The 24,841-nt window shown below is 37.1% G+C and overlaps 2 protein-coding genes across 8 annotated transcripts; both read left to right on the top strand.

The window, feature by feature from the left end:
* The first annotated feature begins 59 nt into the window (after nt 1–59).
* Nucleotides 60–3,925, top strand: LOC116304338 (short-chain dehydrogenase/reductase family 9C member 7). Of its 2 annotated transcripts, XM_031714059.2 has the most exons (5): nt 60–564; nt 1,593–1,982; nt 2,110–2,292; nt 2,511–2,750; nt 2,923–3,925. In XM_031714059.2, the coding sequence occupies exons 2-5, from the start codon at nt 1,628–1,630 to the stop codon at nt 3,159–3,161; spliced, it is 1,017 nt and encodes a 338-aa protein (XP_031569919.1). In that variant the 5' UTR covers nt 60–564; nt 1,593–1,627; the 3' UTR covers nt 3,162–3,925. The 2 variants fall into 2 exon arrangements, with proteins under 2 accessions (XP_031569919.1, XP_088895297.1); XM_089039171.1 differs by lacking the exon at nt 60–564 and having other exon boundaries at nt 643–1,982.
* Nucleotides 3,926–4,973: 1,048 nt separating this feature from the next.
* LOC116304373 (ectin) lies at nt 4,974–24,477 on the top strand. 6 transcript variants are annotated; one of them, XM_031714102.2, is made up of 6 exons: nt 4,974–5,031; nt 7,191–7,296; nt 22,615–22,731; nt 23,132–23,357; nt 24,047–24,274; nt 24,363–24,477. In XM_031714102.2, exons 3-5 carry the CDS (start codon nt 22,662–22,664, stop codon nt 24,249–24,251), a joined length of 501 nt encoding a protein of 166 aa, XP_031569962.2. In that variant the 5' UTR covers nt 4,974–5,031; nt 7,191–7,296; nt 22,615–22,661; the 3' UTR covers nt 24,252–24,274; nt 24,363–24,477. The 6 variants fall into 6 exon arrangements, with proteins under 6 accessions (XP_031569962.2, XP_031569964.2, XP_031569963.2 ...); XM_031714104.2 differs by lacking the exon at nt 7,191–7,296 and having other exon boundaries at nt 4,981–5,031; XM_031714103.2 differs by lacking the exons at nt 4,974–5,031; nt 7,191–7,296 and adding an exon at nt 12,113–12,159.
* Nucleotides 24,478–24,841: the final 364 nt, after the last annotated feature.

The raw sequence follows: 24,841 nt of genomic DNA, 5'->3' as shown, positions 1-24,841 counted from the left end.
TTTTTTTTAATTCCGAATTCCGAACCAAGGCGCCCAATGCAAAGACCGAATGCACACTGGCTTCCAATGCATAGTTTGCTAATAACCGGATATTTTCTATTCTGTATTCGCTTCTACTTCCGTCAAAACAATCGTTTTCACCCAAAAAAAGGAACAAAATGTGACTTTTTATGGAAGACATCTGATAGGCTTTTAAAAGATGCGTTTTATTTCTTACATTTCTGAGTGCTACTGTATGCTCAGAGTGCTCGATGCCACTGTAGTTAATAGAGGTTGATAGACTATGATGCCACTGGCACTGAGAGAGAGGAAGCCAGCAGTTAGGATATATTGAGTCGATATCCTTAGTAGAAAAGACGCTAGATTCCAAAATTACAGCGACAAACAAGATCTACAGTGTAGGGTACAAGTAAGTAGATAACGTTAGAAGCAAGGGTATGGATTCCCTGTGGCACGAACTTCAAACTACAGGAAGCCCAGGCAGACGATTATTCCACGCTTCAGGATCTATCCAGTATATATTGGATTTTTTCAGAGAAGAGGAGTCATTCTTCAGATAAAAAGGTAAAGAATTGGTATAATCTTGTGAATCATTTCTCTCGAATAACTTGATATCAATATATCTTTGTGTTATGCATCAGACTATTACTGTTAAACAAAGAGTAAAGTAGTATTCCGTTCTGCCTGTTAAACTTATAACTATTACTGTAGTTATCAAGAGTACTTGTTTATAAAGAGCAATCCAGTTCATCGGTGTTTGTAGATATTTGACCTCAACATAACCATATGTATAGAAATTACACATAATTTCTGATATCAGATCACATTTAGTATTTCGTAACCTTAAAAACTAGAATACAAAACTACTATGCTATCTCAAGTGTAGAAGAAGATTATTTGCATGAAGGCCTCTAAAGGCGTCTGAGTACTGAGACTGCTTCACATCACTCATCTGTTTCGAAAGATCGGAAACATAATTTTTAGACATTAAAAAAAAAAAAAGAATTGAACTACTATAATATAGCATGACGGGTCTGAACGTGCTGTGGAAAAAAAGGCCAAAGAATGATTGTTATTTGAGATTACTGAATAAAGAAATGCTACACCTATGAATGTCACGGTAGAAAACCTAGCTTGAAGCTTCAGCGTGGAAACAGGCTGGACAGCAAGAGGTCATACTACAGAACTAGTTCTTTGCTCTATACTCTCAGCAAAATACTACCAGTTTTCTTTATTAGCTATATCGTCAAGGTTGGCATATATTGACAAATATTCAAGAGCTTTTAATTGTTTTATAAGCTGTTGGTTTTTGAAGTATTTTATTGCAGAGGTGTCCTTCGGGCGTTGAATGGAATAGTGACCCTGAAAGTTACTCAATATAACAAAGGCACTCCAAAAAAGTATATAACTTGAAAAAGTTGTTTAAATGAAAAATTACTTAAGTTATAGCGAGATAAAGGTCCGGATTGGATCTTAACTAACTTCTTGGTAACGCTAAATATTTATTGTCGGTTTATCTTGCGTGTTTGTATTAAGTCTAATCCATGCTAACCGGTGTCACGAAACACGTTTTTTTCATTTCTCTTTCCTAGGTTAATAGAAGAAGATCGATTCTCCTTTTTCCACGATGCTACCTATAATTGCTGGTCTATATAACCCTAGTATACTAGCAGCGCTTGCTATCACGGTACTGACATGCCTGTACATCATAAGAAAATATTTTTCCGACCCTAAAGAACCGAACGTCAACGACAAATATGTCTTTATTACTGGATGTGATCGTGGATTTGGGAAGATGGCGGCCGAGAGGTTGGACAAGCTTGGTTTCCACGTCATAGCAGCTTGTTTCACTAGTGAAGGAGAAGAAAAGCTAGTGAAAGAATGTAGTGACAAGATTACTACTTTCAGGCTCGATGTTACTAAGACTGAACAGGTCCAAGACGTTTATCTTAAAGTCAAGGCGCTTATTCCGCGTGACCAAGGTACTTAGCCTACTAAGAACTTTTTCAATGGCCTATAGAGGTTTTAAGTTGACTTTTGAGCTTTTAACGAGCGGCAGGCAACAGGCTTCTTTATTTCATTTTCTTCTTTCTGTTCCTTATTTCGTAGGGTTGTGGGGAGTTGTGAATAATGCAGGGATAGCAGAGGTCGGACCAGCAGATTGGGTCTCCCTCAAGCAATTCCAAGCAGTTGCAGATGTGTGTTTGTGGGGACTCATTGATGTCACCAAGACGTTCCTCCCTCTGGTCAAGATGGCGAAAGGGCGTATTGTAAACCTTGTCAGTATTGGAGGTATTGAAGCAATTTACTTCTCTCCTTTTCGCTTCCTTTCTCTCTCTTTCACGTTTATCCTTTCCCTTCCTTTTCCTCAATCTTTTTCTCTATTTTCCCACCTTTCACTCCCCTTGCCTCTTTTTTGATATCCTTCCCCGTTGGGCTCCCTGTGGCTAAACTCGAGTACGGCTAAGCCTTGCATAAGTTAAACAATAAACTGATCAGTCTATTTTCAGGCCGAGTGTGTCTGCCCAATGTTGCAACCTACAGCGTCGCCAAATATGGCGCCGAGGCGTTCAGTGATGCTATTCGCCGTGAACTCGTAGCATTTGGAATAAAAGTCAGCATCATTGAGCCCGGATTTTTTAACACGGAAATGACCAACCCTAAAATACTGGAGAAAAGCTGGGCAGACTTATGGGACAGCCTTGACAAGGAAGTAAAGGAAGAGTATGGAGAGCAATACTATCAAACCTGTAAGTCAATCATTTCATATCAGTTGGGTTACCTGTGGTGGTTAATGGGCAGAAAGGGGCCTAACTCAAGAAAGTGCCCTTAGTCCCAATCTCTTGCTCGACAAATATATATTTTTTGTTTAAAAAGACCTTTTGATATTTTTAAATCTATAAATTCATTCTTATTTTTAAGGTGTCAAAAACATACTGTCTGGTGTAGTGGACATCTGCTCTTCCCCACACACTTACAAAGTCATTGACGCTATTGCGCATGCTCTGACCTCCACCAATCCCAAGCCACGGTATGTCATTGGTTGGGACAGTAGGTTACTATGGATATGGTTGTCAAGGCTACCAACACGTGTAGGTGACTTCATACTCAGTCTTCTTGGTGAAAAGGCTACGCCTGCAAGTACGCTTCACAAGTCCTAAACACAGTTTTTTTCAGAATCCCAAAAATGTTACAGTAGAGACATTTAGCATTAGGTATACCGCTAACCGTTAACTGCTAAGGATCAGACCCCGAAACACGCCCGCAAACACGTAGAAACACTCAGCATAAGCGATATTCAATAAGGCGGCTCTCTCAGTAACAACTTAGTTATGACGCTTTGCTAAACGTTGAAAGTGGACGGAAAACACCTGAGGTACTTGAAGATTGAGGAGCTAGCAAGAGCGTCATACTTTGGGTCTCTAGTGCTTGTGTGTAGCGCAAAAAAATATATATATACAACGATAACGAAAGTAAAATGCTTTTTTTTTTCTGGAATTCTTTTGGTCATATATAGATTTTTGCCTTAAGTTTTTTGAATAGTGTTTTCAAGACAGCTCCGTTGAATTTTCATGTTGGTTACAAATCTCATCGCACGCATATAGTAAATAACTTTACATATGGGTATTTGTGTGAGATATTATTATAACTCATATTTAAAATGCTCTTTCTCTTTCTAGCTGCCATGTAAAGAATGTCTTCACGATAAATAGATATAGAGCTATCTTTAAAAGGCTTCGCCCCGAAATGCCCTATGGTCTATATTAATCCAATCAGCGAAAGGTCATAACGATTTGAAATTTTCTTAAATTTTGTCTACATTTTTTTAGAAATATTTTCTTTTGTGCCGACGTTTACTAAGCTGAAATCATGTATTACAATCATATCCTACTGAGTTTTAAATAAATATAATACATTCGAACAAGCAACAGAACTGATTTTCGCCAACCATTTTAAAAGTAGCTGCATACTTTAAAGTCAAACTAACTCCTTGAAATATTTTGTATAAAGTCGGGGTTTTTTTGTTTTTGTTTTTGTTTGTTTTTTGTTTGTTTGTTTGTTTGTTTTCCGGTGTAATTCTTAAGTAAGAAAATGAAAATCTCACCTGACTAACTTAACATTTGACGTCATACCCAAACCCTCCTTCGAAATTTCCCGGAGAGAAAAACCGTGCAACGCCGGGACCACATTCCCAACGACAGCAACACCTACATTATCAGAAGACTGCCATACCATATGGGTGAAGTCTTCCGTTCCTGGGACGCCATTTGGTGATGCGCATGCGCCTTTGGCTTTATAGATTTCGTACTCTCTGTACCTAAATGATCATGCTTTGTTTACTGGTGGGAAAAAATATCCTCAAAACTGGCTAATTCAAAAACTAACCACACAGAGCGAAAGAAGTGTTATTTCTCAATGATCGGGTAAAATTTCGAGGCTTTATTTCACGTTTCAATGATTTTATTGAAATTTTTGATGAATCCCCATACATTTCCTTATAGCAGGACACCACAGAAACCAAGCTTGGGCTACCTGTGGTTGCAATACGCCGCAAACTGAACCTGAGTCTTTTATAGCCAAGATTGCATAGTTGAATGCTCTTTTTATTACTTTTAATCAACAATTAGAGACTGTTTCAAACAAATAACGAACAGCAGGACTGCAAGCTTCAAGAAAAGGTTATCCATCGTTTGTTCGCAACACAATATACCTTTTTCCCGCCATTAGTTAATTATTGAAATTGTGACGATTTGGCGCCTTTAGTAAGTATTTCAGAAGTCTATGAAAAATTACTCAATTTACAAAAGTTCTAGTTGTAGAGGTGAGGATTGCTCTCTATGGTAACGGTGTCTACTTTTGAGTGAACCGGTGCTCAGCTAGCAAGAAACATTGCAGGAAAAGTTCGAGGCAAAGTTCGTACGTTTGTGACCTTGACTATTTACTGATCGGCAGACCATCCGTGTCGCGCGCAATTTCCACTTCATTTACAAGCCGACTACAGTGAAGGGTGGAAGCCAAAATAAACAGAAGGTAAAATCTTTAATCTTTAGATCTAGTTATAATGAAAATCGTCGTACAATTGTTTTGAACGATAGGATCTAGTGTTATGGGACGACCGCTCTCGGTACGAGCTCCGGGATCTTTATTCTACTTTCAGTTCTCTGTGTTAATCTCTATTAATTAGAAAACTGATGTCTAGCTTAGGCTGTAAAAACATTGATTTTCTCTCTCATAACACTAGTTCTAAGGGCGCAATTGAGGAGAAAAAGCTTGACCATCGCATAGACTGGTCATCAATATAAAATGACTAAAACGACTAAAATGATCAGAAAACAATGTTTCCAAAAGTCTTTGTTTTGCGAAGAAAGCAAATAGTTTCCATGTTTCAGCTCATACGAATTTTCGATTGTTAAATACTAATTTGCTAAGTTTTTATTTTCAGTTTATTTGACATTCGACGGATTTCGTTTTTCAACTTACACTCATATTTTTTACTAGATCCAAAAATCATTAAGTGGAAAATATATTTGAAATAGAACTATTGATCCATGCGGCAAAAGGGTAGCCTTTGTCTATTATACGCAAGATAAAATGCTAAAAAGAGCTACAATGTGGAGTGCCCCAGGTTCCGTACTTGGTCTGATAGTCATGACCTTGATTACTGCATTTTTTTAAACCTAAATCACATCAACAACTCGTCATCACGTTTTGAAGCTTGTATTAATGAGACTTAACTTGGTTAGTGCACCATATGTTAACTATCAATTGACTTTGTTCAAGTCTTCTTCTTCAGCAATGAACATCAGTTTCGGCGAGAATATTCACTTGGTTTCCGTCATTTTCGATCAACACGTTTTTAGAACAGCATGTATCCAATATATGTAAATTATCGTACTACCAATTACGTAACATTGTTAATAAAATTAGGGATTGTCTCGCGGTTAATATCAGATATAGAAACATCAGTTCCAGCTTTCATTACTTCTAAACTTCATAATTGTAATTCGCTACTATATAAAGTCTAATTATACGCTCATCAATGCAGCTGTTCCTAAAAATTCCACCTCCAAAATTATTATTGTTATCTAAAGGAAAACCGCCATCGTTTTTCTTATTAATTTCATTTGTTTGTAATCACAATCCATAACAATACTACCTAGAAAATTCCACTGCAAATGGACGACGTGCAGACAAGATTCGATAGATTCCCGCTCTTTTATTCCCGCTCTTTTTTTCCCGCGCAAAAACGGCCACAAATCGCGCGTGTTGATCCTTGCCAAGAAGTCTTAAGAAGTCTTTGTTTTGTTTTGTTTTGTTTTTGTCCTTTTGCCGGAATTATTATGTTTATTGTTTGTTGGTTTAAGATTTCCAATGCAAAACATTCAAGTTAAGTCGTCAAAACAATATTCAACGGGGAAAAAGCTGATTTACTGGTGTCTGGTATTTAGACTCGATACTCAAAATATCGCAACAAAAAAGAGAAAAAAAGAAAAAAAAAACTAGAAAAATATTAGATAAGCAATATATAGTAAAAAGAATGTGTTTAGAGTTTACCGACATAATGGAGTTTTAGCGCAGAGTACGTGCGTGCCTTGCTGCGACTGATGTTTTCTAGAATTTTGATTGGTTGATTTTTTCTCGCGCAATGTGATTGGTCTACTGGCAGTGCCGTGACCTTGATGATCGTGTCCGCGTCGTGTTCATGCAGTGTTTCGAGTATTTGATTCGATGGAAGCCTGTAGTAGATTCCTAGCCTCTCTTATTTGACCTCTTATTATGAGCGATACATTTTGTAGTCTCTTTTCTTTAACCCGCTAGCTATTGATAACCCAAGAGTTGGCTATAAGTATAATAAAAATAAAAATAAATAAGCGCAATAAGATTGGTCTGGCGTATGCCTTGCCGTGTCACGACCGTGTTCATGCCGTGAGCTTTTTACGGTCATACGAAAACTGCTATCTGTGAACACAACATGAAAACCACTCCTTCATTCATGTTCCAAACGAACAACTTTGCATAGTTACTATAATCAAAAGAGATAAGCATAACTAGGTATGCATCAATATCGACAGAACAAAACACAGTTTTTAAAAACAGCCTCAAGGGTCGGTATCATTTGAATAACGGGATTCCCGCTGGCAATCATATCAGTATACGTTGTTAATTGACTAAACCTTCTCTATAAAAAGGGTTAGAGGTCGTTGAAGAGTCATACTTTGCTGAATTCAGTATCACAGTAACAGATCCAAGCCACGATCAGTTCACACCCAACTCACGAGGATCAAAAACCTGAAGGTTAGTTAATAGTTAATAGTTAATAGAGGGGGACAACTATGGTAAAATCGAATTCATATTTACTCTTTATTCCATCAATCTAGACTTGCTTCGAACTGACTTTTTTTGGAGTAAGTTCAAGAACGATAAAGAAAAGAAAACCTATTTCCTGTCCGAAGCTTCAGAAAAGCATCAGAACTAGAAACCGTTATTCAATGAAAGGTTTTTCGGGCGTTTTTGTTTTTGTTTTTGACTCTTTCGACGGACGACACCTGATAAATGAACATGAGCTCGACATTTTGATCTTATGTAGCGTCCGCTTAATAGAGGGTGTCCGCTTAATAGAGGGTATCCGCTTAACAGAGGTTTGCTTAATTCACGAAATATCAGCCAATAGAGCAGGTGAGGTGCATGTCATTGCCACCATCTTGGTTGACGCTAACGAAGCCTTCCTAGCTTTTTTTGTTAGATCAACCAAGATGGCGGCTGTTCATCGTTAATCATATCTCAAGGGATTTTGAGTCACATGGTTGCACACACTCTATTGTTAACTTTCAGTTGTTCAATTCCAATAATTGACGAAGTATTGAACCTAAACACGGTATGTGTAACTTTCATCATCAGTAATTAAATTCGATATCTGGTGTCTGTTGGGCTCGTAGTTTAAAGTTCCCGTCCACTTTAATAGAGGTATCCGCTGAGTATAGAGGTAAAACTGTTCATCAAATGTACGGAGAAAGAGAAAAAACTCACTGAAAAGGGCAGTGAAATTCAGTCTATACATAAGCAAGACAAATATTAAGAGATAACTAGCTAAAAACTAGTGTGAGCTGCGTCGGTGTTTCTAATGAAACATTAATGATAAAAATGTAAATTATACACCGTGAAAAGATGAAAAAACTCACTGACGTTTCGGACGCTAGTCCTTCATCGGAGTAAAAGAGGGACAAATATCACTGTAGAAGTTCTGTCGTTTCTTATTGAAGATACCGACCTCATGTGGTTTTATTACGCTTTATTGATTATAGATATATATAGTGAAATAATGGAGAATATATACAAATAATACAAGTTAAAATCACTGAAAAGTTAACCTCCTTAGTTGACTGCGACAGAATTTTAGAAAAAAAATTCCAGATACAAAAAACCCAAAAAATTTAAACCTTCAGTACACTAACGGCTGATCCCGTCACATATTCTGTCATGTGTTTTTATAAACTTTCTTGACTTTCTTTTCATCACGGCATCTTACTTCGGTCACGAACTCCCCAGGAAAGTTCCCTGGGGGGTGGTAGCGCGCAACAACAATGTCATCCACCACGGCTACCCCCAGGCGTTCGGTGAACTTCCACACCAGCTGGGTGAACTGGCTTGTGAAGGGAGGTGCATAGTCAGGGGCTGCTTCGCACCCTCCTGCTTCACGGTATCTGTCATACTCACTGTACCTAAAATACATCATCGAGGAAGGGTTAAGGATAAGGTTCAGGGGGGGCCGATATTGAGGGGTGGGGTTACCCGGCACCCCATCACTTCTGGGAAATCTTGGATTTTGTCAAATGTCTTTAAAACTATATAAAAGTCAAATCGCTGAATAAATGTACTTTCAGTTTGCATGTAACTAGGAAGACCCAAACATTGAGCATTTCAACAGGCCTTTGATGGGTGAGGAGGTATTTATCTATAGTATAACTGTTGGCACTGCTTGTCCCATACTCTTGATTTTATTTCTTACACATACGTAAAACGTATGGTAAAGACTGAATAAACACATTAAATAGATAAATAACTTAGTACGTATGACAAATAGGAAAAACTACGAAACATTAAACTGCAAAACGATAAGAACTATAGAAACGAATAACTTACATTTGTGTACGAAGGGACGAAACTGCGAGCACCAACTAACTAAGTATTTACATAGAGGGCGTATATATGGCGTACAAAAACTCCTAAGGGACAAGACTAAATGACGAAACAATGACGAAAATACTTAGACTGAAACGAGTGAAACAAAAGCTATAGAACACTTATAAACAAACCTAAGACAAAGAGAACAGAGAGAACTACACTAAAAACTCATTAAAGGCTTTTCAGATCTAACAATAACGGTACCCACCATTGTGACCTAAAGCAATAACTGAGGTTCCCTATTTTGAACCATTGTCTTAAATTGCCCCTTAAGAGATTTTTTTATCGATGTCGTGGTTTGGCATTGGTTTTCAGAAAAAGCCATTGAAGTGTAGCATGACATTCAATTGGCTTCTCAAAGCTGTCATCAGTCGGGAACGTTTTAAGTCAATTATAATATGAAATTTTCAGTTTTAGATATCGCGTGCCCAAATTAAATGTCTTTCAATTTTCCTAGAAACCTTAGTTTGTATATATATTCTTATCAAGCGTCGACTGCTTCCTGACAAGCGTCTGATCGATTGGAAACAATGTACAGGTTCTCTCCCTCTCTCTCTCTCCGTACTTTTTCTGCGTGTCTCTCTTGAGTTTACCCAGTCTGCTAAGCTCGTTGGCCCATTCCTAGTGCATGTTTCGCCAGGTAGCTGTCCCATTTCAAGGGCGGGGCGCCATGACGATTACGATACTTGTTGTGCCGCTCTAGGCACGCATCAACGCTCAAGGCTATAAGATAGTTAAATAATAACGATTTATAATAGCTTCATGAGTATTTATGACAAACTGGTTAGCCAGTTAAACATTTTTCAGTTTGGGAGATGTTTTTCTAATTCCTGGATTTCAAATTTTCTATCATTTTCAACGTCACATGTGAACCTAGTTTGTTCGTTCTTTCCGTGATTCGCGGCGAGGGTTTTTCTCCAGTTTTCCACGCTCCGTACTAACCTCATTGCTATGCTAATTTCAATTCTCAAAACTCGATCTGTGAGTCAGTCATGCCCTAAATTGGATCAGCCCAGAAGCTGTTTCAGGGGGTATCGACAATGTTTGCCACTTTAGTTCTCACTTTTATTCTTCAAGTTAGTTCAAAAAATTCTCCAGACTTATTTCCCATAGTCCTTTTGACTAGTTTGACTAAAGTTAAGATTTCATTTAGACCTATCGTAAGCAATCACGAAATGGTGTCATAAGTTGTTACTACGTAATTACTCGTTTCCTAATGGAAGTCGTCACTGTCTCATATCTGTAATCTATTTTTTAAAGTCTTACCATTCGTAAGCGAGGCCAGTAGAAACGTTGATGAGAGGACAACAGTTACAATCTTGAAGCTCTCCATTTTTATTGGGACTCTTCTTTCTTGTAGTAACACTGTTATGTGTCTCTCTTCAACCACTCTCACAAGCTACTCTGATCGTTTGATGTACTTGCTTGAAGGCTATCAGTTTTGAATCGTCTCTCAACACCTGGTACACTTCAGTACCACCTAGCACACTTCAATACCATATCTGGGTGGGTGGGGGGGATGTCTTTATTGCCAGGTATTTTCCAGGCAGCCTCTTGAAGGCACAGTACTGACCATATCTGGGGGGAAATATCTTTATTGTCAGGTATTTTCCCGGTATTTTAACTGTGTAGCCATATCTGAAGTAAAAAGATTGCCACTTTTTTGCCAGACATTTTTCAGGCAGCTGCTTGAAGGCTATCAGTTGTTATTAATCTCTCAGCACACACTTCAGTATTTTGCTTACGTAACTATATCACGAAAATGTACCATTTTTGCCAGGTATTTTCCAAGCAGCCGGCATACAACACGAAATCAATCATCCAGTACACGAAATAAACGTCTTTAATAAGATTTCTCCGTTAAAGTAATTCAGGAACATCTTAATGAACTTTAATTTGGATAAAGTTTTTAAAGAGCTTAGAAAACACTTAGTACTATACGAGTATTGTATAAGTGTTACATAATGTTTTTAGCATTTCATGCTGGGAGTCACGCGCGCCCGTACCCACAACTGTCTCTTCTAAGATTAAACTAGCCTCATAATATGCCGAATACAAAACTATAAGGTTTTGAGGTCCTGGCGGCACACCCCTACCCAAGTTGGGGTGGTAGCACCCCCCCCCCCCACCCCCCCTCCCGTCCATCAGTTGACGTCGGTACCGTGTCTGTACCTCGAACAACACCAACCCTCCTGTTTGCCAAATCCAACTTTGCTTCCATCAAAAGCATTTGTTGTTTGCATTTGTTAAAGAAAAAGCAGTTTTTAATTTGCGTGCGAGACTAGTTAACGCCAGAACATATCCGGATCATTTCTCTTGTAAGTGAGATGGGGAAGAGAGAAAGGAGAGAGAGTGCACTAGATACTTGATACTGTTTTCGTACACCCTGTTATCCGTTACTGGATACGCTTACATTTCCTTGTCTATTACCGGAAGTGACATGCTAGTTTCGCGGCGGACCGGACTTCCGGTCGATAATCCCAGTACCTGATGACCAGCTACTAGTGCGTCCACAGGTAGCCCAAGCTTGGTTTCTGTGGTGTCCTGTTATAAGGAAATGTATGGGGAATCATCAAAAATTTCAATAAAATCATCAAAACGTGAAATAAAGCCTCGAAATTTTACCCTATCATTGAGAAATAGCACTTCTTTCGCTAAATTATAAGTTAAATACTTTTGTATCTTAGGCTGTTAAAAAATACACTCACCATAATTTTCGAAATTATAAGTTAAATACTTTCGTATCTTAGGCCGTTAAAAAATACACTCACCATAATTTTCGAAATCATAAGTTAAATACTTTTATATCTTAGGCCGTTAAAAAATACACTCACCATAATTTCGAAGAAATACGATATCCAAATCGAATCCGCATTTACGATACGAAGACTTCCGGCGTGACCTCGGGTCGGTTGCCGAAAGAAATCCGTTGAACTGGTGTACAGTGAGCTCCAAGTACTGGTCAGAACAAGCGAGGTAGTATGTGAATACAGGCAAATTTCATGGCTTAAAGACGCGAAGACTAATCTCTAATGCGACTTTCTCGGTTCTATAGGGATGTGAGAGAAGGATCATGACTAAAATTTGGCGCTGGAAAGAAAATTCGAAGACGTACGAGGTTTCAAAGACTCGTGATGGCTCGCTTTTGAATCCCGAGTTTCCAACCTTCTCTTATTTCTTACTGGTGGGGGAAAAAATCCTTAAAACGGGCTAAATTCAAAAAATAACCACGCAGAGCGAAAGAAGTGCTATTTCTCAATGATAGGGTAAAATTTCGAGGCTTTATTTCACGTTTTGATGATTTTATTGAAATTTTTGATGATTCCCCATACATTTCCTTATAACAGGACACCACAGAAACCAAGCTTGGGCTACCTGTGGAAAGACTAGATTTTTTGTATTTGATATTTGATTCGTTTTACTAACTAGGCGTACTGAGGATTTAGTAGGTGTGTTTTTTTGAAAGATAATGCGAAAGTGTAAAGGTCGAGTTCAAATTGATTCTGCTTTAAGCAGAATATAATAATGTTCCATCAGATAATATCCGATCAGAAATCGGAGAGTATAAGGCAAAATGCCACTAGAGCAAAAGACAATCAGATTCCGACAATACTGGACCAAACCACATTCTAAAATACTACTCTTCGCATCGGTATAAACGATCGAAATATCAGTTCATTTATCTTGGAAAGAGGTAACTATGTTTTTTTTAGCTAATTCGTACTAAAAAATGCCACTTTTGCAACCAAATTTATTGAACTTGCTTGCAGTAGATTCATTTTTATATTTCAGCAAGAGATCATAGTCTCTTGGATTGATTTCAGCTAATTTGTATTTTTTCATTTGCACTAAAAAATGTGCCAGTTTTTGCAATTTATTTAACTTGCTTGTGTTATGAGAGAGAAGATTAATGTTTTTACAGACTAAGCTGGACATCAGTTTTCTAATTACTATTTCTTGTCGTATGAAAACAAGATAAAGAACGATCAATTAGCTCAAGATATAAAATATCGATATAAGATTTCAGTAAGGCTACCATCACGCACAAGTTTAGATAATGGTGTGCATTGAATTCACAAGTAAACCTCTTAGCTCCTCCCATTAGCATGTGCACCTCTGGTTACGCCCTACCCAGCTTTTACCCCTTTGCTTAGTTATTTTAGCACTATTCTTTTGAATCTTATGATAGAAATATTCCTTGAAGCCTTTCCTATACATTTACGATATATTCATATATTAACTTTAGTTTAAGCTAAGTTAAGTTTAAGCTTAAGTTTAATTCTAAGATTTTCCCTCGTATTATTCGTTAATAAGATATCACGCTTAGGAATTTACTTATTCCTTTAGCCACTCATGATTCAACGATATTTTCACGTTGATTGTAGACTGACACATGTCACAGAATTATTAGAAATAGAACTCATATGTAATTACTTCAATACACAGAGATTAACACAGAGAACACACAGAGAGTAGAGGTTCCCATAACACCTGTATTAGTTTCATTTTCTTTATTTCAGGTAACTCGTATTCTGTGTTTAGAAGTAAAAAATGCCAGTTTTACAACCGGAATTTTTTGAACTTGCTTGAGGTAGTTTCATTTTTATTCCTACTCGTACTACGTATTATCTTAGCGAAAACCGGCAATAATTTTAAAAAGATTTTTGATAAATCCAAGACATTGAGTTCAGGTATTAAACTCTTTTTGACCATGCTGCTTTCGACTAATGCATATTTACTTTGAATCGTGTAGAAAAAATTTACATAATGTCAAAATAGCTTACATGAGTTTCCCCAGCACCGACCTCTGGCCCTAACATATGTTTGAATGGAAAGTGAGAAGAGGCAGGAAGTTTGTGAAACACGCCCAAACGTTTAAAAGACTTGCACCTTTGATCCCACCTACCAAAGGCAAAAAAACAAACTATCCAATCAGAGTGCGTCTTTCACCGCTGTGAGTCCAACGGGTCGCTGGTTCGTGCCCTGCGGTCGCCACATGTGAATTGAGTTTGTTTGATGTGTTGTTCTCTCCTATGCTACGAGGGTTTTCTCCGGGTTCTCCGGTTTCCTCCCTCCGTAAAAATCAACATGTGAATTGAGCGTTGAGAGTTGTGTGTATAGAATATTCTAATGTAGTAAGGAGTGTGTATGGAGGATACACGACCCCACAAGCTTCTAGCTTTATTGCATACCGTGTATAAATAAAAATAAAAATAAAAATAAATTTATTTTATCTCCAAATCATGAGATCAATTTTCCTGGTAGCAAAGTTTTCCTCGTTGGCGATTTTTGGCGATTTTCCCATCTGTCGTCTGCCAAGAATCACCAACGAAGGAGACAACATGCTAGCAGGGAAAAGATCAGTATATTGAATTGTCATTTAGATTAAGAAAGAGTTCTTCATGTAGTAATCAAGTTACTGTTGAATTAGGGCCTATTCGAAATTACGAGATATGAGGCCTCGTGCCCCCCCTCCCCCTCCCTCCCTCGACAATAAAAGCCAGAATCGTACAGGAAAATAAGTGTTTACCGAACATAATGAGTGTCGTGCCCAGTCCTTCCGCGGTATTAAAAATGGGGGCCATTTTTTGTTTAGCCCCTAATTTTTTTGTATATAAATAGAACATTCGTTAAAATCAGTAAATTCTATGCAGAAAAGATTTGTTGACAAAGTATAAAAGTCTTATAGAAACTTAGACCTAATTTGAAACTTAACACAGAGTATTTCGCTAAGATTTTGATCTTTAAAGTGGCTCTCATTTTTATTGGATTTTTGATGAAGTACGTATGAGTATTATAATAGAGGAAAAAAAGGTGTGAGACAGTATTGAGACATCAGAACTCCATCCCGTGCGCTCTCCACCTGCTTTCATGTTTGTTTTGCTACCGTATGTCTTTTTTCGTCGTATGTCCTCGTATGCTTTCCTTCTTACACGTGTTCCGAACTTCTGTAAAAGTTCTTTTAGATTTGTGTACAGCTAGACTCATCTTGTATCGTTGTATTGTTATGTCCTGCTTTGATATGTAGGCTTCCCCTTGCGGTCAGCTTGTGAATATACAGGATAGAGATATTTCACACAAAATTACTTACTAAAATCTTTAGATTTTATTGTTTTCTAGCCACATTATTTCTCCTATGGAACTTTTTGCCGTATTTTTTTCCTGCGCTAGTCATTCCGTTTTCATTTTGTTCATCTTAGCTTGAATTGTATGCGTTTTTGGTTTTTAATCCTATACACTGCACTTCGGTATGCTGGCCACGTGATGGTTGGTCGGGGGAAAATATTTTAGTATTTTCGGTTTTCAGACCCCGTCCAACACTAATGTGTTTTCGAAAGGCTAAGTTTGTGTTCTGCCGAAAACGCATCGGTTACTGACCTGGTCGCTATACAAAAGTTTCTCGCCCTTTGATACGGCTTAGTTGCCCGAGTCTTAAGTTTTGAAGTATTCGAATATACTAGTTCCCTTAGAATGGATGTTCTTCTTTTATGTGTTGCCAACAGAAGGTTAAAGCAATATTTCGTTCCAAACAAGCGATTAAACAAGTCAACAACATAAAAATGTGCTCATCCGATATTTGTTTTGAAATTAGGGAGGCTTGGAAAAGAGATCGCGCAATGCTATTGACGTCATCGTTTTCAAAAGGCTCCTTTTTCGACCGTCCACACCAAACGTTCAGACAAACTGAGCAAGAAAACTACCTTCATCAATTACTTCAACTTCCTTCCATTATTCAGCGGTCTATAGGGCCGGTAGAGTATTCAGGATATTTACCCATTATTTCTTACTCTAGTTTGTATTAGATCTTAATATTGACCTCGATTCCGGGAAGTAAACCGGAAAAGGAAAGAGGTTAATTTCTGCCGTTGGGTAGAAGACGCGCCAAAACCGAAAGCTAGGCGTTTCTCGCGAGTGAAGAAAATATGCTACGACGAGTTCAACATAAAGTTTATAAAAATTAGAATTGTTGTCTTTATTTTTCTATTCTGACCATGTTACAATAATTTTTGTATCCACCCGTATTTGTATCGATTACAATAGAGCTCATATATCAAATGCATAGGAAACGTGACCTGTTGCACTAAAATGGCTTCCGTTGTGGACCAATCGGAAGCCATATTCAATATTTATATCATCCAATCGCAGTGCTTGAATGTGCAAGCCATTTAAGCGTCGTCACGTTAGTATTCGTGCGCTTCCTAGCTTCCTGCTCATACGATTTTTTTTTTTCGAATGAAGCGATTGTATTTTAACGAAAGTTTCCATTTTCCGAATGCAATAAAGACAATTTCTATCTACGTCGTAACCAATTTAATCACAAACATTTGAGAAGTTGATTAACTGGCCATCTCAATTACAGAAAATAATTGAGCAAAAGTCCATTTCAATAATGAGCAATAAAGTCAAAAAGCGCTAAAAACTAGACTTTCGTATGAGGTTTGATCCCAATTTTCGTTTTGGGTTAACATTCAAAACCTTTTTTGATCAGCTAGAAACTGATGTACTATGATAAAATGCCTGTTTGAAGCGGTATTTTCAATTTTACAAAGATGTTTGTTGCATTTGTGTTAGAATGTTGCTTTGTCAGGCTTTTCTATAGAAAGTATATGGGAAATAAGCTGAATAATGAAGGCCTAAACCTCATTTTCGAATAAAATTTTTGCTTTGGATTAACACTTTGATTCCACTTTCATCGGTCACCTCCACTTCCAATCAAGTTAAACTTTCTGAATAACAAGATTTTAGCCTTGTACAACAGCCTTTCTTCAAGAAAATAGTCTTTGGCGCTCACTGCTTGATGCGGGAGCTTCAATTTCGATCAACATGGTTTTTGCCGATCGGTTCAATTTGGGAATTAAAGATTTGACATATGTCTTGGCTAGCAGCTTGAGGCTTGAGTCTTAGTTGAAACCATCTCGCATGATAAATGTGGGTGGAATAAAATTAATGGTTGATTTTACAGGACATCTGCAACAAGCCCACGATCTGACACTGAAACTATAGTGTGTGTTTGGTATAAGCGCCGAACCTTATTTTTATATTTTTCGCCAATAGCTTGAGTAACTTTAATACTTATCTAATTTGCATATGCTCACATGGGCACAGTTTTTAGACTATTTACCTCATAAAAAAGCCGATGTTAAAAAGCTACTTTTCACAGTCTACATCATTACTTATTTATGTATAAAAAAGTGAGCTTGAGATGCATCCATAGATTAACTCCAATGAGAAAATACATTTTCGACCTATTGAGTTTACATTCAATATTCATTAAATAATTTTGATAAAATTATAAATATATATGGTTCAAATTATTCAAGCACTTTCATGTCAACCGTGCACGCTGAACTGATGGATCCGCTTATATTGGCAAATATGGAATCGATTGCCCTATAAGTACCGTTATCGTAAAACTCAAGTCACTAAGTCAAAAGAGACCGCTGTTCGAAGCGTATAAGAACTGAAGCTTTCATCAAACACTATTGACTCTGAAGGTAGTCCTCTTTAGTAGGACTCACTTGAGCCATATCATTTTACGCATCTGAAACAGCTCGTCGAACTAACGGTATTTTCTTCTTGTACTCCATTTGCTCTTAGACTTGTGTAATTTCATGCCTTTTTTTTTTCATTTTTGTATTTTATATTCCATGATGTTCATGTTTTATCGTTTTTGATTTTTGTCTAAATATTGGTGAAGTCATTTTCTTCTTCTACTCCAGTTGCTGTAAGACTTGCGTACTTTCAATGTCTCAGTGTTGTATGATTTTATATTCTCAATGTGCTTCGCTGTTTCTGATATTTCTCTAATTATTGAAGAAACAGAAAAAGTTTTCTTTTTTCAATTAATATAAACCAATACATTTTGTTCAAAATATTTTTATTGAACGCGACCAAATTTGTTTTGCACATACAACGTACACTTTGATCAATGATTGTCTTGTCTCTACCAGTAGTTTAAGTCTGTTTTTATATTTTAATCAACATGCATGTATCCTAATGAAAATATATAAGATCCGTTTCATTCCTTGAACTATTTTCTCTAGAATGAAGTATATTTTTGGTCGATATTCTGCAAGCTTTCTTTTCTTTCTTTCTTTTTTTCTTTCTTTTTTTCTTCTTTTTCTTTTTTTGCTCAGCCACACCCACTCGAATCAAGCAGGCGTGACTTTTTCTTTCGCACGAAATATTAGTACTGAAATTTTAGGTATTATTCACTGCCCAACATCGAATAAAATTGGCCGAGTAAAACGATTGACGTTAGAATAGGAAAATAAATTAAAATCTTTTTCACAGCAATTTTTAGGCGTCATGGGATTAAGAAGTAAATTGGAAGCTGGAAAATTAAAAAAATACATAGTGATGTGTGCTTTTCGTGTACGGTACGTTTTTTCCCCAAGAGGTGTCTAATAAAAGCTGAAGTTGGCTGATTGATCTGGAAATTACGGGGGGGAAATATATCTTACTAATGAAATAAACACCAAGAGATGCGTAGAAGAGGCTCTTGAAAGGAAAAACGTTCTTTTCATTTTGTTATTTTTCCTGTCGCTTCTCTAATGGTATCTGAGGATTTAACTTAATGCTTTAATATCCTATGAGTTAAGTGGATAACGTAGACACCTAGGCTCGATGTGACTCGGTGTTTTACTTGATAAGTACATGGACGCGGACAACCGATTAAAGGTATTGATTGAAGAACCAGTGCGATCTTAGACATATATCACTCAATTGACATGGATCAGGCCAGGGACGTAGGAAGAACCAAGGAATTGGGGATGGGGGGGGGGGGGGGGGGGGAGCGCACAAAGTAAGTAAAAAAAGTAAAAGGTGGGTACGTATTTGATTTGAACCGAGCACAGGTAGCCCAAGCTTGGTTTCTGTGGTGTCCTGTTATAAGGAAATATATGGGGATTCATCAAAAATTTCAATAAAATCATTGAAACGTGAAATAAAGCCTCGAAATTTTACCCGATCATTGAGAAATAGCACTTCTTTCGCTCTGCGTGGTTATTTTTTGAATTTACCCCGTTTTAAGATTTTTTTCCCCACCAGACACCACAGAAGCCAAGCTTGGGAAAAAGAACAGAACAGGCAGGATGGAGAAACTGTCAACAACAAAGTGTACTGAGAAGGGAGAGCCAGCATAAAGGAAAAAGTCATTGTTATCCAGTTTAATTCATATTTTTCATTAGTTTTCGTTCATTTGCGAAGTGAAAAACGGCTGAATTAAGGAGGGAGAAAACTGAATGGCAGGAGACGAATAGGAAGTAGAATCATATTTAAGTGAATGTTACTATCCGCTCGGACTGCAATCAAGGCTCAATGAAATACCATATAGGTTGTACTTTAGAAATGGTAGTTCAACATCTTAATTTTAGTCGAATCCTAGCATATTTTTTAGTTTAGACTAAAATAAACATGGATCAAGTTTTCTTCATTTAATGAAACCACAGAAAACCTATGTATAATCTGAGAATGATCATGGTAAAGGCGATTTTTTTCGGCATTTTATGGCAACTGAAAATTATAAGTCGTTTAAAGAAAATAGTCTTAAAAACAAAGCTTTATTTTGACTATGGCAGATTTGGTATACGTGATAGAAACTTATGAAGATTCACTCAACGTCATTGGACAGAACTTATTTTGATGAGTATTCATTGGTTCCCTGACTCCGGAAGCCAATTCAATCTTGACCCATTTTTTTCATCACAAAAAAAGCCAATTGAAAGCGACTAATGTGGGTAATCGTTGTTCATAATTCGTAAAAGTGCAAATGAAATTATATATGGGAATTATCAGCTTGGAAGTCACCAAAAATTAGTATTTCTTTTGGTGCCACTGCTGCCACCAAATCAAGAAAAGTTACGTTCACGAGAAAATCTTTCGTGAATCGGTGATATTTACAAAATTTAAACGCTGAGAACCGGACGCTATTCTTCTGGGGGGAAATATGAAAACTTAATGATGACACTGATATAGACATAGTGTTAATTTAGGAAGTTCATTTTAAGTTGATCGTTACTGCTCAGCATCATTAAGGCATGGCTCTCAGATGAAAAACTGATTAGCTATATCATAGCCCGTTTTCTACGAATCTTCCCCAAACTTGGCAAGTTAATGTCTTTTGTGAAAAGAAGGAACCTTAGAGCCTTGGTTACCATGTAAACTAAGTCACGTGACCACACGGCCGCCATCTTGGATTTTTAAACAAGCCGTTCGTAAACGTACCGAAACATCTTTAAAAGTCATGAAAATGCAGATTGCTATTCATATTTACAATGCCTATATGGATCTAATTGGATATCTTGGAAATTATTTTAAGTTTAATTTTTAGAATATTTTCTATTTTTTCCAAAAAATTTAAAATATTCTAAAAATTAAACTTAATATAATTTCCAAGATATCCGATTAGATCCATATAGGTATTGCAAATATCAAAAGGAATATGAATTTTCAGGACTTTTAAAGTAGTTTCAATACGATTAAAAAAGATTTTCTTTTAAAGTCCAAGATGGCGGCCTTGTGGTCACGTGACCTGGTTTCCATGGTAACAGATATGCGGTAATTGCTTGCCTTGAAGAATTACTACTACGAGCCAAATTTGGGAATGATTCATAGTAAACTGTCAAAGATATGAATAAATAACTGATTTTCCATCACTTCCTCAAAAGAGCCATGCCTTAATGGTGCTGAGTGCTAATGGAAAACGGTTAGTGATTGAACTTTCGAGAGATTTCATGATGGAATGTGGTGGTGTTGGAGGCAAGAATGTACTATAGGCTTGAAAAATGTCGAAGTAAAAAAATTTAAAACGACATCTAGAGAACTTAGAATGTGATCATGAGGATTAAATAATCTTTACAGACTGTAAGATAAGTCAAATTTCATTTTAGCACCTCAATTCAATGTTTTCACATTTTCAAGTATACTGTATTTACTAAGTTATCTCAGAGTCTGGTCTTTTATTGGTTTGTTGTAAAATAAACATAGTCTCGATTTCTGAATTTATGATGATGGTAATGTGACTCTAAAGGCATTGAAAGGCATTGATTATCCCAATATTTACAGAGAAAAATTCAAAATGCGCCTCAATCTTATTTTGCTATTCACATCAGCTCGTGCATTCATAATTCTTTTCACGATTGACAAGAACGAAATGAAAATACCGTTTGTAAACTTGTTGGCAGCTGAACCAACATTTAATAGCTTCTTTCGTGTTCTTACTACCGACATCAAGTCATAAAAACTGGAAGTTTTGCCTGACATAAGTTTCTAAATCTACAATTTGTCATAAATTTAGGTTGTCAAAACTGTGAAATTATCTTTCTATATCCATCTATATCTCTCTCTTTCCGCACCGAGACTCCTTTCTCGGTCAGTTCTGTCTTTCTCTTTGACTCTACTTATATGTCTCTCTCTCTGTTTCTGTCTTTCATTGGCTGAGCTCTTGTAATCAGAGACAGACGTGTCGCCTATGAGGACTCTTCGAGAGAGTACTATGAATTTGGAACAGCTCTAACTACACCTCTGACAAAGCATTGTTTACAAAAGTCATCACTGATTTCATATAGGTGCAATTTATTAAATACCTATCTTAAATTCTATTGAACGAATAAAAGAAGGAAGTACAGATGAGACGGAGATAAAGAACAATATATGGCTTCATCCCTGTCAAAGTATTGTTTACACAAAACATCGTGTATTGGTGCAATTCGAATACTTATCTTTCATTTAACTGAAAAAATGAACGAGGGAAGTATAGATGAGAGAAATAACAATATTTTGACTACATCCTTGTCAATGCATTGTTTACACAAGACACCGTGTATTGTCGCAATTCAAATACTTATCTTTCATTTAGCTGAGAAAATGAAAGAGGGATATAGATCATAATAAGAGAAACGCCAATATGACTACAGTCAAAGTCAGTATTCTTTACACAAGACATCGTGCATTGGTGCAATTCGAATAATCATATATATCTTAGAAGTATAGATGAGAGAAATAACAAGATTATGGCTACATCCCTGTCAATTCATTGTTTACACAAATCATGATGTTCATTAATTTATAATCATCGATGAAATATCTATTTTTCTCTGTTATTAAAAAGTGATATATCCACATGTGAAGATATTGCATGATATCTTCATATGTGAACATAACACCATTGGTAAGGATTTTTTGGAATCGCATTAAATAGTAAAAATCCACCAAAATATACTTAAAAGAAATAATAATGCGAATATCTCAGATGTCAAATATAAAAGATAAAAAGAAAATGAAATATCTCAACAGGAAGAAATAGACTGGCGTTTCCGCCGGATAAATTGAAAAAACTTTTCCGACTCATTTCAATTTTTTTCGCTGAAATGCCCATTTTCATTAGATGTTTTTGTTATATATTCTGACTACGATTTCTTTCTTCATCAGGGAACACCTTAAAGCTAGCGATCAGCACGTACCGAGTTCAGCATATTATGGCCAAAGAAGCAGCTTTTCTGATGGTGGTGTTGTTTGGTTTTTGCCTTCATGAAATAGCCGCAATACGTAAGTAGTTAAAAAAAAAAGTAACGAAATTGTCCTCGTTTTACAAGAGTAGCGCTTATCAAGACAGTGGCTAACAAACCTATGGCCCTCACTTCATTATTAAATTGTAATCTAGAAGCTGATTTTCGTGGAGGGAGGTCGAGGAAAATTGGAGAACCTGGAAAACCTGCAGAAAAAATCTCAGTTGAAGCACAGGCGAGGATAGTACCTGCAATATAAGATGCTCTCTGCATATATAATCTTGATGGGGACCACAGGGAATAAGTCCTTGAATAACCCACGTATTCTAAAAATATCTTTCCAATTGCCCTTTTGGAAGAAACAGTATTGCATGTAAAATCAATAACGGGATCGCTGTGGTAAATCAATAACGACACTGATTCTATTATTACTGTCATAGCGACTTCTGTAGCAGAATGTCTAAGGGAACATAATCAGATACGAGCAAAGCATGGCGCACCAGCGTTGATATGGGATGCTACACTCGCCGCGCATGCTCAACAGTGGGCCAATAACCTAAAGCTGAGAGGTAGCACGCTAAACAACGTCCATGACCCTTCATCTAACGAGGGAGAAAATATCGCCATGTTGTCTAATCCAAACTGCAAGGACGCAGTTGAACTATGGTGAGATTCTATTTTATATAGAGATTTTTTTGCGTGACATCCATAGTCTACCATGACACATGCTCATGCAAACACTGTTTGAGTAAAGGATGTTCCGTGACCTATACAATCAGCATTCTGGTTGGACGCGCGGCCACCTTGCGGCTATAATTGGTTGAACAGATGCAGTCAAACATATACAGTTACTGTATAGTTTTGTCGTATCCTGCCATTTTTCATTTTTTGTTCAAAGGATTAAAGGGCGCTGAAAAATACCCGATATATCACTGTAAATTAATGTCCGGTGTGTCAGTACATCAAAAGAAACGTTTTGTTCTAATTACAAAGGAAATTTTCGGGCTTATGAATTCTAAACATGGCGTTATTGGGAGTTGCGGCGGAATTAGCCATTCTGAGATTGCGGAAAAACTTAAAACTGGATCGAGTTGTCATTGTAATGTACTGTAGGACGGTTTTAGGTACCGAAATAGACGCCATCTTGAAAATTTGTCCCATGATTTAATGCAATGACAATTCGACCCAGTTTTTCTGCAACCTCAGAATGGCTAATAGAGTTATTATTGCTTGCATTAAAACAAATAGACAGATTTGGGTAGCTAGACATATTTAGATCGAATCGGCTGACGAGAACATTATTGCCGGCTCGGTTTAGTCAGTTTTACTTTATAAAATGTATCTTATGCCTCCAGGAATGACGAGTCTTATGACTATAAAGATTGGGGTTATTGTACCCGTGCCCCTCGCCAGCCGGTGAGTTACGTGATGCACTTCACACAGCTTGTTTGGAAGAGCACAAGAAAACTCGGTGTTGGAATTTCCGGCAATTGGTTGGTTGCCAGGTATATGCCGCCCGGTAATGCCTATGGACGTTACGGCAGGAATGTGCAATGTTAAATGATAGAATCATAATTTTAAAGGTAAGACCATTGTCACTCAATCCTTTTATATCTCTTCCCAAGATAAAATGTTGGATAATTTCTTATGTGTTTTTCTCTTCTATTTCAGTGAGGACAAGCTGTAGTCTCCATCCAGTCGTGAAAATAGTACTTATTTAGGCAGTATCCTTGTGTAAAGCAGTCTTCATAACGCTTTACGTACCCAATAAAAAACAATGACTGTTGAGCTTTTTGTTATGATTTCTAAACGTGCTCAATTTTGCGCGCATTTACCCAATGCGTATGCTACTTCTAGATACTCACTGTACCCATCCGTTTAAGTGGGAGATTCAAATTCTCCAAACGGCTGCAAACTGAGAAAGAAATAAAGAAAAATAACAAAGGGATGGGAGGGAAGAAAGAAGAAAATTTCCTTCTCATTCTAAAAGAAGTATTGAGCTATAATAATAAGTAGAGATAGGTGCTAATTCCCGGGACCACACCCCATCCCTCCATCAGCACCTTTACAGACGAATACTTGCGCCCACTCCTGTATGGGACTATTAGAGGGATACAAAACTATGAGGCTCTATTTCCGCCTGTTTTTTT

This window comes from Actinia tenebrosa, unplaced genomic scaffold (assembly GCF_029948245.1).
Source record: "Actinia tenebrosa isolate PJP-AT-01 unplaced genomic scaffold, QUT_ActTen_1.0 PGA_scaffold6__47_contigs__length_16458017, whole genome shotgun sequence".
In the NCBI taxonomy this organism is placed as follows: Eukaryota; Metazoa; Cnidaria; class Anthozoa; order Actiniaria; family Actiniidae; genus Actinia; species Actinia tenebrosa.
This window is presented reverse-complemented; position numbering and strand designations above follow the sequence as displayed.